At 42.0% G+C, this 15,573-nt stretch overlaps 1 protein-coding gene across 1 annotated transcript in view; it reads left to right on the top strand.

The window, feature by feature from the left end:
- Nucleotides 1-15,573, top strand: part of man1a2 (mannosidase, alpha, class 1A, member 2) — a 95,081-nt gene that overhangs the window by 71,465 nt on the left and 8,043 nt on the right. The window contains exons 7-11 of the mRNA XM_031873998.1: nucleotides 2,624-2,718; nucleotides 4,252-4,375; nucleotides 4,806-4,899; nucleotides 12,848-12,963; nucleotides 13,979-14,198. Of these exons, the coding sequence (XP_031729858.1) occupies nucleotides 2,624-2,718; nucleotides 4,252-4,375; nucleotides 4,806-4,899; nucleotides 12,848-12,963; nucleotides 13,979-14,198 (649 nt within the window). The remainder of the gene's footprint in view (nucleotides 1-2,623; nucleotides 2,719-4,251; nucleotides 4,376-4,805; nucleotides 4,900-12,847; nucleotides 12,964-13,978; nucleotides 14,199-15,573) is intronic.

Below are 15,573 nucleotides of genomic sequence, written 5' to 3'. Positions count from 1 at the left end.
TCTCTCTCTCTCTCTCTCTCTCTCTCTCTCTCTCTCTCTCTCTCTCTCTCTCTCTCTACATTGTTCTCTCTCCCTCCCTCCCCCTCGTCTCGGTCTATTTGTCCCACGTTTAACTCCACAGTTTAACCTCCGAGTCCTCTGTAAGACGTTCCACTGGCTGCTTAAGCATTCTGCAAACACCGGCATGTGCTATCGCTCCCCCGTACTTTGTGAGACAGCAGGATTTTTTCCATAGATCTGGTCTCTCTATAAAACTGCTCAGCTCTGACAGATTGTGTTGATGAATCAGCCTCCGTCTGTTCAAGTGCTTCCTCCTCCGAGGCTGAATGCCGTCTGCAACTCCTGCAACTACCTCTTTGTGCATTTATTCCACAACTGTCCTTAAGAAGTAGAATATAGTTTTTACATTGCCAAAGTCGAAATTGAACGTCTTGAGCTGTTTGTAAAGTGGAAGGACATATTTTGTTATTTTTCGAGATCATTGTGCAGCTGCAACTGGATTTTTATAACAAATTTCATCGCCCCTCAAGCAACTCACACCATTTTTAGGACGACAGCAACACCAGATTTAGCATTTTTATTCATGATTCATGTCACTTCCTGCAAAAAAGACAAATGGTCAAGTACAACTTTTTGTCATGATGCCAAAATTGATACCCAATATGTTTTCCTCAAAGTTTTATACAACTACAATACTGGATCAACTCGTTGTGGATGTTATCATATTCATTTTATGTCAGTTTGATGTACGTCTTTGTCACTTCCATTTTTGTCTTTTAGTTGGATCAAGAACATTTTTTTAATCACCTGGTTCATGAAAGGCTGTTTGTCAACAAACCAGAATGCAGCTCTCACAGTTTGTGTCCTGCTGCGAGTGTCTAGTTCATTTTTCATTAAGGTTTGAAGTCCTTGCTGTGAATAATTGGATTATTTTTACATAAGCTTTCATGTTTTGTTTGGGCATAAAAGTGACACCTTTGTAACGAGGCGACGTGTTTTTTTTAGGATTATTACACTCGCCAGGTGTCCCTCAAATTAAAAAAATTGCCTTGAAATCACACAAATTGTCAATAAATTCAGTATTTTCAAGCAAAGGAACACATACCTCCCCTCTTTAAAGGATTTATCAAAGACTAGTCAGGACGTCTGGACTCTTGTTGTAGGGCAACTTGAGTTTTAGGAGGCAACATTAAAGTGGCAATACGTTTTTTGATAGCAAAATAAAGAGTTAAAATATTGACACCATTAGCATTTAGATTGGTTCTTCTCGCTGTCACTATGCAATTCTGTCGTGATCGCCGGGAAAATGAATGCTTGAGGGCCGCCGCTGCCGAATGTATATAACGGGAAAACTAGTGTGTTTTATTCTGCCTTTATCATAACACGGAGATCTCAAATTGATATTTTACGGCTGTTTCTTGCTTTGGATAGTAGCCAGGCTGCTAGTGAAAGCCATGTTGCCATAAAACCAACCAGGAGCGTTAGCTGGCGTCAGCCATGTTTCTAACGCTAGCTATGCCAGCTAATGCTAACACTAGAAACCAAAAAACAAAGTTCTGCATTTGTTTCTGGCTGTGTTAGCTAGAGAGGCAGCCTTGTTGCCAATCTTAACTATGCTAATTAACGCTAACACTAGAAGCCAGAAACAAACATCTACATCTAAAGAACATCGACGTTTGTTTCTGCCCCTCTCGTGTTGGCGTTAGCTAGCATTAGCAACAAGGCTGCATCTAGCTAACGCTAGCCAGAGACAAACATCTATGTTCTTATCTGGCTGTTAGCAGTAGCTAGCTTCAGCCATGTTTTCTAATGCTTGCTATGCTAACTAATGCTAACACTAGCAGCCAAAACCCAACCATGATTCATTGTCTGTTTTATAATAAAAATGGTGGCCTTTCTTAAATGAGCAGTTGTGAAACTTTCTGTTGAAAGTTCTCTGTTGCTACTTTAAGATAAATACTAGTTTGTTTGAGAGTTGTTTATCTTCTGAGCAGTTTTACACCATCCACAGATACATTTTCAGCTTTCAGCATTCTGCTCGTATGCAGCAAACTAACGTTGGTTTCTTTTCATCTCTTTGATTGGCATGCTGAGAAACAAGAACACGGTCTGCAGCAGATTCTGTTACTGAGCCTTCATCTGTCTGACGGGAGCAGGAACTTGTGTAATCTCAAACCGAACACACGCGTCCATTTCTCTCCATCAGCTCGTCTAAATTAGACGCCAGTCACGATAATAGAAACCCGACTGCGTGCTTTGGTATCTCACGCTGCTCGGTCGCTGTGGTTTGACCGCCAAGCTTTTCTTCCCACAGATACAGTAACATTTCATGTGACTGCAGCACAGTTTGAAAGGGGGAAGGGTTTTTACATATATTAGTCTGCCGGTCTCCTCCATAAATCTGTTCCAGCTCTGACAAGCCGAGGCCATCATTTAGCAATCGCTTGTCTCCTGACATCTCACTCTGCCTTATTCGCCTCCACCCTGCATTTGTTTTAGTGGTTAGCGGTTGTTTTATGCTCGTACCTGTCAGCCGTGAGAAGAATATTAAGCAGGGAAGCTTGATGGACTGCAGAACGGAACGTGATGTTGACCAAACTTTCTTCTCTCTCTCTCTCTCCAGGTATTCAAGCTGAAGGCCGTCCAGCTTGCAGAAAAGCTACTTCCTGCCTTTAACACCCCCACAGGAATCCCCTGGGCCATGGTCAACCTCAAGAGGTTAGTGAGGTTCCAGATAAATACCGTCTTCTTCACCCCGAGCTAACCTGACAGCAAAATCAACGAGACAGTGACAGTAGAGCAGCAATCACGCAGCCTGGAACAAACTCTGTGGCTTGATTGACAGATCGTTTACTCTTTTTACCTATTATATCTTAATCGATTGAAAGAATGTCTCAAAACTTAAACCTGCAATAATGGAAACTATCTGTGAACTCTGACATTACATCACCTTGTGTTCCTTCCTTTCTGCGTATTGAATTGTCTTAAATACAGTTAAATACAAAGTGTGTTTTCTGTTGATGCAGATTATGTAAAACATGTTTTAAACAGGTTAACGACATCACAAAGAGTCGGTACTCAAAGTCCCTCAACAAAAACATGCTTTATCTGATTTTACTTATGATATATGCTGCTACACCTTTTGGTTTTAAGATTCGATCCACCCACACAGGTGTACCCACCGTTAAACCTCCTCTCAGGACTGTGAGGGTTTGTGCAAACTGTACTCTCACTTTCATCATTATTATTACATAATCTGGTGCTCGAGTGTTAATTCCCAACGTGGCTTCACTCCGCTTCAACCTGACAATGACTTTTTGAATAACTGGAACTATCTGTGCGAGTGTGTGAGCAGGGTAGATCGTCTTTTAACAGGCGTCAAAAACGTCTTCAAGATGAGTGAAATTCAACTTATAGAAACCTGTTAACGCTCGGAACAGTGCTCTTCTTCCCTGTTGTAGCCTGAAGTCTAACATTAGCATAATAGCATCCCATCCTTTTCTGTTCCTCTTATTGCTTTCTGCAACTGTGAAGTGTGTGTGTGTGTGTGTGTGTGTGTGTGTGTGTGTGTGTGTGTGTTGAGGATGTGTGTGTGTGTGTTGAGGATGTGTGTCATACAATAGAGGGCCTCCTTCTCTCGAGGTAATTCAAATTCATTCGAGAGCCGACACTTCACGTTTCGTCTCAATCTCCCACCACACAAACACAAAACGCAGCTACACACACACACACTCGCACTCAAACGCCCCCAGGAATAATTACACGCACACACACACACTTAATCTAAACACACACTTATACTGTAGAACACATCCCTCTCTTTTGCCACTTGTTCAGGCAAACACACACGCCTCTTCCTCCACACACACACACACATACACACACACACACACACGTAGCATCCCATTAATGTTGAATGCTCTCATGTGAAATTGAAGCGGTTGCAGACGCCTCCCGTCTGTGTCACTTATGGTGTAAATGTGACTGAGACGAACGACAACCTGTTGCACCGGATTAAAAAGTATCTGGTCTGGTGTTGATATAAAGATGGAGTACAGTAGTACAGTACACCAGTGAAAATACATCACATTTATTCATATACCTTTGCATCTTAAGGTGTATTAAAAACATTATTATTCTTTTAAATGATGTGTGTAAAATTAAAATCTTTCTTTATTTGTCTCTCTCCTTTCTGTCTTTCTCTCCATCACATCATCCCTCCATCTCTGCTCCCTCTTCCTCCTCTTCCAGTGGTGTCGGTCGTAACTGGGGTTGGGCGTCGGCAGGCAGCAGCATCCTGGCTGAGTTCGGGACTCTCCACATGGAGTTCGTCCACCTCACCTACCTGACGGGGAACCCGGCCTACTACCAGAAGGTACCGCTGGGATGTAACGTCTGTAATGCATCTTTTCCACCGCATGGTTTCCGCTCGACTCGGCTCACTTTGGGCACCGGGTGCTTTTCTCTATTTGGTTCAACGCTGCAGACTGTGACAGAGTTCTGTTGGCTGCCAGAGATTAAAAGCATTGCGGTTGACGGTAGCTTCGGCTAACTCCAACTTCTAGTATCGTCTCAGTTCGCTTGGAGCCTCGACCAAAAAAGTACCAAAAAATATCCACAACTTTAGCTAAGAAGAGCCGTGTTGAATTGCGTAACATGCAGCAGAAATGTTAAATCAATCAAACGAGAACAATTACAAAATAGAAATCCGGGCGTCTTGTTGTGAAAACTGTAATTTAGCTTTTTTTATTCACAATGAATCTTTCCTGTCTGGATTAACACTCTGGTGTTGGTGTGGATGTCAGGTGATGCACATCCGGAAGCTGCTCGCCAAAATGGACCGACCCAACGGACTCTACCCGAACTACCTGAACCCCCGGACGGGTCGCTGGGGCCAACGTAAGTACACCTTTAGGATTAAGATTAAGATTAAAACAGCACCAGAACAGCTTTACATCACAGTGTTAATACATTGCTTTAAAAAGCCCATTTCTGCTCTTTTGTTTTTAATGAAAATGTCGCTAGAAGAAGAAAAATAAGCTTCTGATCTTGAGACGCATTTATTGTTTGTCAACGTTTAATAAGAGAATACTGTGCTCACTGGATTATTGATTCACAAGCAGCCCGTTGGGAGAAGAGTCAAGATGTTCCTGTGAGTTTTAAATGATGGTGTAACTCTATGAAGACACACAGGAGAAATTAACACTCGGCGACGGAGAGAGAGGCGGAGCAGAGTGGATCGTCTTTAACGAGGACAAATTGAAGTGAGCAGAAGAAGATAAAAGCGGGGGGGGGGACACAGTATTCCCAGTATATTGATTACATTCTGGCGGTTTGCCCGGGGAAATTAACGAGATCGCTGAGTGAAGTTTAGACGTGCAGTTAAAACCTCTTCAGGCCCCAAAAACATCATTTCTGGTTAAAGCCTTTTACGACGAGTATGTAATTAAAGCTGATAGAGCTACACCTTCACTGATCTAGTGTTTCACCCGGCGCCACACGCGGTGACGCACAAACCAGCAGTTTAAATGCGGTCAGAGACGTAAACAAACATCCATGCTGTCTGACTTTAGCACAGATTATATCCAAAGATGTTTGGTAAAGCTGCTTTTGCAGCTAGTGAAGTAGAATGAGGTGCAGACGTTTCTAATAATGTCCCATAATCCTCTTTCACTCCTTTGAACTAGACTCATTTGCATATTTCAGGTTATTTATTATGATATGCATAATTACAAAGAAGCAGTCGTGAGCTTTGATCTCAGGCTCCCTGCATCAATGCTAAATATAGATAATAAAGAAGACATAAAGAAGTGTAGAAGTTAAAATGTAAGGATACAAAAATATATAGAATATGAAGTAGAATAACGTATATTTTTAGTACACAGTAATTGCATATAAAGTGTATATATATAAAGTAAAGTAAAGGTAGGGGACTCAGTCCAACAACCTGAGCCACCAGTTCACTACATTCCACAATCTTTAGTCTAATAAACTAACAAAAAAAAACAACTCACAACATGTCAGAAAGTAAACATTTATTGTCTTTATTAAACAGAAAAGTACAACCTTCCAAATTCAAGTTTCCTCTTTCCCCGATCGAAGACGGGCTTCATCATTTACTCATCGTAGAGTTGATTCAACAGAAACAAAATGAAACCCTTAAATCTGTCTTAGTTAGTTATTACACTGTTCCAGCAATCACCAAAATAAATCCTTTTATTCACAAGTTATGTGTGAAAATATTTCGGCTTCACACTTTTTTACTTCTGAGACGTTTAACTAAATAAAAGCGCCAAAAAATTAGCAGCTAAGATTTAAAAACCTTTATTAATTTATTCTTTTTCTCTGTGCACATTTCACCCTTTTTCTAAATCCTTTTTTTTACCTTTATGCTAATAATAATCGTATAATTATGCCACTCTGCATGTCACGGCACATAATCAATGAACATGTGACAAATACAACGCTGAGACTTCAGAGTGCTGCCGAGCTTTTATTGTGACGTCGATCCTTTGAGTCATTCCTCCAAACATTTATTCAGCGTGTTGTATATTTCCTTTCATACATTTTGAATCTTTGTACTTCTCTTCCTCCCCAGCGTACTCCCCAGCGCTCAGCAGGGAGTGTTGAATATTCCTTCTTGTTTGTTTGTCATCATTCCAGTCGGGAGAGTTTTTAAGCCTGAGAGGGCGTTTAAGATGCTGCATGACAGACGTGGAGGGATTTATGGTTTATTATGTCAGCATTCCAACAGAACATTCAAACAATGTGGATATTTAAATATTCCTTTTATGTGTGTGCGCCCACTCTCCTGTAATGTGAGAGCTGTCATTCAGAGATCCGCTCAGGTCTGCTCTTTACTTCACTGAGAGGAAATGAAAACATGAAAGCAGATGTAATCAATTAAAAACAATGCACACACACACATGGACGGTGCCACTCTGTCAAAATACAGACGTTTTCAACAACCGCTGTGGTCCAGCAAGATGGAACCTGTGTTTCATGTGTTTTACTTGTCGACAAAACAAATGGAGGACCTCATTAATGGATGGATAGGAGGAGGAGGAGCTCATTAATGGATGGATAGGAGGAGGAGGAGCTCATTAATGGATGGATAGGAGGAGGAGGAGCTCATTAACAATGAACATTGACAATGAACAGACGGATGGATAGATGGATGGATGGAAAGAAGGCGGATTGATTGATGTGGAGGAGAACATTAACAGATGGATAGTTAGCTGGCGAGCTGCAGGGGATGCCAGATGTTTTATGTTTTTTCTGTCTCTGTGTGTGTGTGTGTGTGTGTGTGTGGGGGTGGGTGGGTGTGTGTGTGTGTGTGTGTGTGTGTGTGTGTGTGTGGGGGTGGGTGGGTGTGTCAGGAACTGAGTCTTTCTTTGAGCCACAGTTTGGTTCGTACCTCGGTTTGGTGTGAGTTTGTTACAGCGTGAAAAATAAATAAATGCATATAAATGTGCTTCTTTAAATTGATGTTGAACAGACGGAGTTAAAGACGGATTCAATCTTCCTGCTGGGGACTGAGGGAAAGTTTGCCCACTAGAAACTTTTGTAAACTATTGTAAAAATAAGGAACATTTCAAACACTGAACAAACACTTTCCTAAAATGCAACAGGTCTTTGCAAGTAAAAGTTTGCAAGTGGAGCTCACGCTTGTGAACTTCCAGCATCACGTGCATCACTCTGCATGTCGTGTATCCTGCGTGCATCTTACTGTGACGGTCTGTCACGAATACACTAACTAGTGCATGCACATGGGAGTGTGTGTCTGCAGTGTCTCTGTGAGCACATCTATTCACACATCTATTGATCTACCTGCATATGTACCGTGTATATGTGTTGCAGTCTGACACCTGGACACATTAATTTGCTTCCATTCCACCTTGTTGCCATCACCGGCTCAGTTGATTACAGCACAGCAGCGCTGGTTTAATTAAAGCCCAAAGCTGCTCCAACCTGAGCGGCTGCAGAGTTGCACCGTGAGGAGGAGGGAGGGAGTTAGCTGAGAGGAATGTAATTAATGTGAAACCCAGAGGGGGCTCAGAGCAACACACAATGCCCTTGAATGTTGATAAATCTTTGCATAACAAGGCAAAGGTGAGAACTTTTCATTTCCTTAATTTCACCACATTTGCAGTTCATTCATTAAGATATGAAGTAATCATGACCGATCACTGCAACCTTGTCCTCTGTAGATTATATGTGTGTGCCGGTAGCTGGGTCACTCTTTGCTTTGCAGTGCATTCTGGGTAGAAAAATGCAGCCTGCAGGAGCTTAAGGCAGAGGGGTGAGATGTTGGCACAAGCTGAAGAAAAATGCTGAAACCTCACAAACGGCTGCATCAAACGAAACAAAAGATAATGAAACAACAGTAGATGTGCTGGTCTTATTCACACAAGCAAAGAAACATCTAAAACTTCCTCTCTATCTTCAGTTTGTCCTGCGACTTAAAGCAGCCTCGATCTGTTGAGGTTACTTTAAATGAGACAAATCTCTGAGCAGTCGTGACCCTTTTCTCTCTCTCGTGCTCTCTGTGTCTCCTTTAGATATTCTCTCAACATAAATAATACAGGCAGAGATGAGATCTTGCTTTTTGTGTAAGATATTATGAAAGCAGGTTTTCTGGTCAAGGATCCCTTTTGTTTGTTGTTGTAATACTTATTTCAGCCACACGAGGCTTCAAACTATAGAAAGACAAACATCACGACATGTTGCTTCAGTAAACATGTTTTTCTGCCGTGACATCATCATCGTCCACTGAGTCAGGAAGGCCAAAAATCACAGAACATTTTAAAGTTGTTTTGTACATCGTAGGATTATTATTTACGTATTTTTGAACACCTGTAAAAGCTTCATTACAGGAACATTTAGACCGAGTTAGATTTATGAGCGCTGGTCTCTGGACACAAAGTTAACTCAAACAAAACAGACACAGTCTGTCTGTGACCCAAGTGTTGTTTACTGTGTTGAGATTCTTTTTATCGGCTTAAAAAGTGAATTTTTTTTGTAAAATATTCACATTGAGAGTGCGTTTGTTTCACCCTGCCCACCACAGGCAAATATTTGTCTTTCATCCTAGGTGTGTGCGGGTGGGTGGGTGTTTAAGTTACGAACATTTAAATTGTGAGTAGCATATGTGAGGAGAATACGTGAATGTGGGCCTGTGTTTGGAAACTGTTTGAAGGGTAGAAGCATGTGTGCAAAAGTATCACTGTGTGAATGTGTGTGTGCGTGTAGTGTAGGTGTGTAGACGGTAGTTAAGCCACACTAATGAGGAATGAGGCTCAGCTCCTCTGTCTTAATGAGATCCTGCAGTGACTGACAGCCTTATTACCACACACACACTCCTCTTCTCACACACACACACACACATACACCACCCACTCCCTCTTTTTCCCCTACTCACGACGAGTCTGTCAAACACTCCTTTCTTCATCGCTGTATTTCCATATAGTTAGAATGAATCCTCACTAGAACAGATATACATCTGACTTGTAACGTTCAGGTTCAGCTTCATAAAGTTACAGTCGTTCAGATTCAATAACTTCCTGCTGCTGCATTCAGGCTCAAACACAGTCCACGTTTAAGGCTGGGTTGCACCAACAAGAGTTAGAGACGGAGAGAGAGGACGTTTGAGACGAGGACGTCTCACTCCAGAACTAAGAAAGATAACTCCGGACCGCCTCAATACGAACATGCTTTCACTCATTTAGAACCACACACACAGAAGGTGTTCGTGCTACCTCAGCAGCCTCAGTGCCCTTGTCCTTCTGTTTTAACCCGGAGTGTGTTGGAAGCCTTGTGAAGACGTTCTAGAGTGCGTTTGAAGCCTCCTCCTTAGCCGACCCTACGTGACCCGATCCCTTGATTTGATTGGCAGAAGCCCGACGGAGAGAAGAAGAGTGGGGTTGTGAGAGTGTGTGGGTGGATGTTGACAGAGTGTGGGAGGTGATTGGGAAACTCAGAGAAAGGTAGAAGGAAAAGAGAAAAATACAAACGGCAAGAAAGTGTTTTAATCTGCGTTCCCTTCTTATTCTCCTCCTCACTGCTTCTGGTGTTAAAGGCCAGTTGGAGCTGTGGGTGGTTTATTATCTCCTCTCTGATCTGATGCTGTGATTCAGCTCTTTACTAGTTCTTTGTGTTGTGCTCCCTGTGATACATCAGGTGGGGATTCTGTCTTTCGTATGCCAATCGCCTCAGATGTGTTTTCACATATTTTATTGTAAAAAAAAATGACTGAGAGCCTCTAGACAGGATGAGTTTCTGGTTAGTTAAACGTAAAAGCACTCCTCACAAAAAGCTTGTTTGTAGGAAGATATCACAAGTGTCCATAGTGTGAGTGAATATAAGACTCTGCATTGTTAAAGGTCTGTAAGACGATTCTATAGGAACGTGTTTGTATACTAGGAGGGCTCTAGGAGAGGGCAGACCTCGGCCTACGCCTGTTTCCGTCAGTGAAAGATAGTGCGTGTATCCGCAGCGTGATTGAGATCAGATCTTTGGCCGATGGTTCACCCTGCCACCAAGTTTCAAGAGAATGGGGCCAGTAGATGTTCCCGTAGTTCTACCGAAGACAGAACCTCCTCGGTGGATATCAAAGTAAAAATATCACAATGATTCAAACTAAATCAGCCATTTCACAAAAAGTTTGATATCTTCAGAAATAAAGAAGAAAACCTTCGTTTACGTTCATACAATCAGGTTGTATGTAAGTCACATATTTCAAAGACTGCATGGTTAAAGTCTTGTTATATCGTGACTATATTAAAGTAATACTGTATTAGAGTGAGTGAGATTCTCTCTCTTTCTCTCTACTGAATTATTCTGAGCATGAACAGACGAGTATTGACTTCCAATCCAAAGAGAGAGGACGTCTGTACATCTTTTATCTACAGTATCTAGTCATTTCCAAAAGTTTGCCCAACCGAGTTCACTGTGTTCTCAGCCAAGTCAACGTTATGAATTTTAAATAAGCTGTTTGACTTTCTGTGTTTTTAATTTGTGTTGTTTGGTTAGCGGTGCCGGCCAGGTCTCTGCTGGTGTTTGAGATTGATCAGTCAATCAAGGTTTCTCTGCTGGCTTGTGGGTGAACGACCGGCTTCCGCATGAAAATAAACAGTTTGTAAAGAATTAAAGGACCTTACTCGGTATTTACTTATGTATTTACTGCACAATGAAACATGTTGCTCCAGCTGGTACTCTCTCCCGCTCTCCTGCTCAGTGGTGACACAGGTGATGCAATCTCTCCGATGAAACCCAGGTGGCTCAGGGCTGGTGGTGATTCAAAACATTTTAAAGCGACCAAACTATTACAATTAACTGTCAGGGTTAAAGTTGTAACAACGCTGTGGTAGAGACCTGTCAATCACTGTGTAGCCCCGCCCTAAAGCATCCCCTGCTTTATGGTCTGTTTGACTCTAAATGGATCATAATATAATAAATGAACATCATGCTGTATTGAAGAAGACTTGAAACTAGAGATTGAGACCATAAACTCATGTTTACAATGTTTACTGAGGTAATAAATCAAGAGAGAAGTAGAGTCATTTTCTCATAGACTTCTATACAACCAGAGGAGTCGCCCCCTGGTGGACACTAGAGAGAATGCAGCTTTAACACATGAAGCATCAGCTTCACTTTACAGAACCGGAGGTTGCCGCCTCTCTGTCTCTGTCTCTCTCTTTTTGTGTCTCTCTCTCTCTCTCTCTCTCAAAAGATGAATAATTCATTGCTTCTTTTGTCTTCGTGTATCCCTCACGGGTATGTTAATCACATGCAGAAGAGAATCTCTTTAGGAGCGACGCAAAGCATCAGATACAGATTATGATGACATTGAGCTGAGGAGATAGAAACACGGAGAGGAGGAGGAGGAGGAATATTTTCCGTCCACCATTGCTCCCCCAACCACACTTGAGATTTAGGATTTACTTATGTACTGTACTTAAGTTAAATTTTGAGGTACATGTACTTTTCATAGTGTACTTATACTCTACTACATATCAGAGGGAAGTATTGTGCTTTTTCCTTCACTACATGTATCTCATACATTTAATTACTTTACAGATTCAGACTAATACAACATTGTTATGAGTTAAGCTACACAGCTGCATATTATTAAGTAAGGTTGATATAATTTAATAGTATAACATGAAGTATTCTATAATGGCTCATTTTCTTCACTTTAAAGTAACTTTGAAAAACTGCACAACCAACAAAAAACTTTGTTAAAACAAATTAACATAAAATCAAACTAATAAAGCAGATTTGCAGTTTCATAAAAGATTAGAATCCAGCAACTCTTAAATGCACACGTTTCTCTTCGTGTGTTATAAAGACAATATTGTATAGGTCAGTGAAATAGACCAAAGCGCTGTTAGAAAATAGATGAACTGGGCTCAAAGCTCCCTCTGGAGAAAATAGGTTATTTTCATGGAGTGCTGGCTGCGTCCAATCTCCTCTCTCTGTGATGTCCTGCTAATCAGGACGGCCATCAAAGCTGTGTAAACGTCCAAGAGGACGACTGAGGACATTGAAATGTGAGCACATCAGGGAAACGGTAAACAGAAAACCAGGAGAGAGAAACGCTGCCAATATAGTGTGTGTGTGTGTGTGTGTGTGTGTGTGTGTGTGTGTGTGTGTGTGAACCACCCATGGTTCTGATGGATGCTTTTGATGCCATATGTTGCTCTCTGCCAATAAAGAATAAATAATTCACTTTGGCTTTTCTTATCCGTCCGTCTCTCACTGTTTATCCTCTCCACTTTTTAACACTATTTATTCTCTCTATCTCTCTCTCTCTCTCCTTTCTCTCTCTTTCTCTTTCTCTCTTCAGACCACACCTCTGTTGGAGGACTTGGGGACAGTTTCTACGAGTACCTGCTGAAGGCGTGGCTCATGTCGGACAAGACGGATACGGAAGCTCGCAAGACCTACGATGACGCCATCGAGGTAAAATACAGAAATGTTATTCCCACAGCTTCTGACCACCTATGAGACACCTTTAACTTAAACACAGTGTGTGTAATATGAAGAAAACAAATAAATACACAGCTGGGACAGATGAAATACTAATTGTAAAAGCTAAACATTAACTTCCAGTGTGTAGCATTAAAGCATGGTGCAATTAGCAAGCTGGCTAACTAGCGGACAGCCGGCTAGTTAGCCAGCTAAGGCCACTGCGCTTAAATGCTACACTGGTTTCAGAAAAAGAGCCGGTGACAGGAGAGTGTGGATGAAGCTTAATTTTACACACTAACTCAAAACCTCACATTGTCGTAAATCTGTTTAGCGTTCACGCAAGTTAGCCCGCTACAACAATGGCTAAAAATGGCCGCCGCTCTGACCATCCAGCTACGTTGATCTGAAAGGGAGTCTCTGTTCTACTCCTATTCTATTTCTATGATTAAAAACACGACTTTACTTTAAACCGTCACACTAAAGACAAACTCATAACTTGATTGTATTTCACTCCGCTTCCTCCAAATCCAACGTCCTCCAGGAGAGGATGCCACTAGCATGTTTGTTAAGCGCAGCATGTCAGTTGGGTCGGTAGGTTACAGAACAGAGGTGTGCTCTTGTTTTCGTTTGGTAGTAAAGTGAGAGTGCGTTTAGCAGGAAGCAGCTGTTAGCGCTCCGTAGCCGACGAAGACGTCTGTCAGTCATTAAGAGGGAGCAGATGCTGCAGAGCGGAGGGATATGGAGGGATTTACATATTCTGCTCTTTGTTCTGTTTTTCTTCTGTTTGACCCTCATGCACATGCACTCAATGTCAACGTCTCACACACTTAATATTCCATTCGTAACCTTCACCCACGTTCCTGCTGTAATAAAAACCCTGTCGACCTTATCACATACATTTCACACATCCTACCTGCATACAAATACACTCATACATATATGTACACTTAATATTCTATACGCTCTCATCCACACACACACACTCTCTCTCTCCCTTCCCCTCCAGGCCATCGAGCGCCACCTGATACGCAAATCCAACGGCGGCCTGACGTTCATCGGCGAGTGGAAGAACGGCCACCTGGAGAGGAAGATGGGCCACCTGGCCTGCTTTGCCGGCGGCATGTTTGCGTTGGGCGCCGACGGCTCGCCCGACGACAAGGCCGGACACTACCTGCAGCTGGGAGCCGAGATCGCACACACCTGCCACGAGTCCTACGACAGGACAGGTGAGGAGGGACGCAAGGAAACAGACACACGTACTTCACGTTTGAATAACGCGGCCATGGTAGCGCAGTAAAGGTTAGACAGTGGTGTTGTAGCTATTGTTGTCGTCGTCATTATTGCTATCGTGCTCTGTAAATGCACATCTGTGCCCTCAAAATGAACTAAAGCTTTAATGTCAAAGCTACGGAAGCCCTGAGAGTCAAATGAGAAACATCTCCACTACCCACATGTTATAAATAAGACTAAATGCATTTATGTTTTCCCCAAAACCAGATTAAAATTAATTTATTGCCAATATAAAGACATGACAGTAATCTTACATAACCTCCTAACACACTATATACGTACCTTGTGTTTAGAGTGCCTGGAGAAATTGGGGATAATGGTGCACTTCAGCCTCTTGTGGCCGAAATGAGTATTACAACAACAAACAGATAAGATATCTTCAGATAGATAAGACATGAGGAAAATTGATCACAGGATTAAGATAATTCTCACCTTCCTCTCGGGATTTCCATACAAACCAGACTTTAATTTTTATTTAATTTATACTGTTTAAAGAAACAAAAACACCTTCAAGAAAAGTGATCAGTGGAGCAGCTGCAGTGACTTTAGGTCCTAAAACCTAAAGCACAGTACATTCACTGTATCTTTCTTATTCATCATAGTCTTTCTTAGAGACTGGCAGGTGGATTATTATATATCATCCATTTAAAGGAGACCTTTCAAAACACCTGCTTGGGATGGTTTTTCCCTGACGAGGATCAATAACAAAGAAACTGTGTGTGTGTGTGTGTGTGTGTGTGTGTGTGTGTGTGTGTGTGTGTGTGTGTGTGTGTGTGTGTTAATCCCTTCAAAAACAGTCCTGTCACCACCTCCTTCAGCTCAGCAGTAATTTTTCGTAATACTCATCACACTTAATTGGCAGAAAACACAGTCGATGTAAGAAGATGAAAATGCATTAAATTTAATGAGAAGCAGGATTTTTATTGCTTCATCACACACACACACTCTCTCACACACTCACACACACACTCACACACTCTCTCACACACTCACACACACACTCACACAGACACACTAATTCATATCAGAAAAAGATAATGTTTATGTCATCTCCTGTTTTCCTCGTAATCATTTTTTTCATTGTTTTACCTTCCTGACTTTCTTCCTTTGTCTCTTCTTCCTTTTCCTTCTTTCTCTTCCTTCTCTTCTCTCCTTGTTTCAACATCTTTCCCCTCCATCTCCTTCCCTCCTCCCCTCATCTCCTCTCCCCTCCATCTCTTCTCCTCTCCCCTCCATCTCTTCTCCTCCCCTCATCTCCTCTCCCCTCCCCTCCATCTCTTCTCCTCCTCCCCTCATCTCCTCTCCCCTCCA

Source organism: Anarrhichthys ocellatus, unplaced genomic scaffold (assembly GCF_004355925.1).
Source record: "Anarrhichthys ocellatus isolate YVR2014 unplaced genomic scaffold, GSC_Weel_1.0 scaffold77, whole genome shotgun sequence".
Taxonomy (NCBI): Eukaryota; Metazoa; Chordata; class Actinopteri; order Perciformes; family Anarhichadidae; genus Anarrhichthys; species Anarrhichthys ocellatus.
Note: the sequence above shows the minus strand (reverse complement) of the source record. Positions and strands in the feature narration are given on the sequence as shown.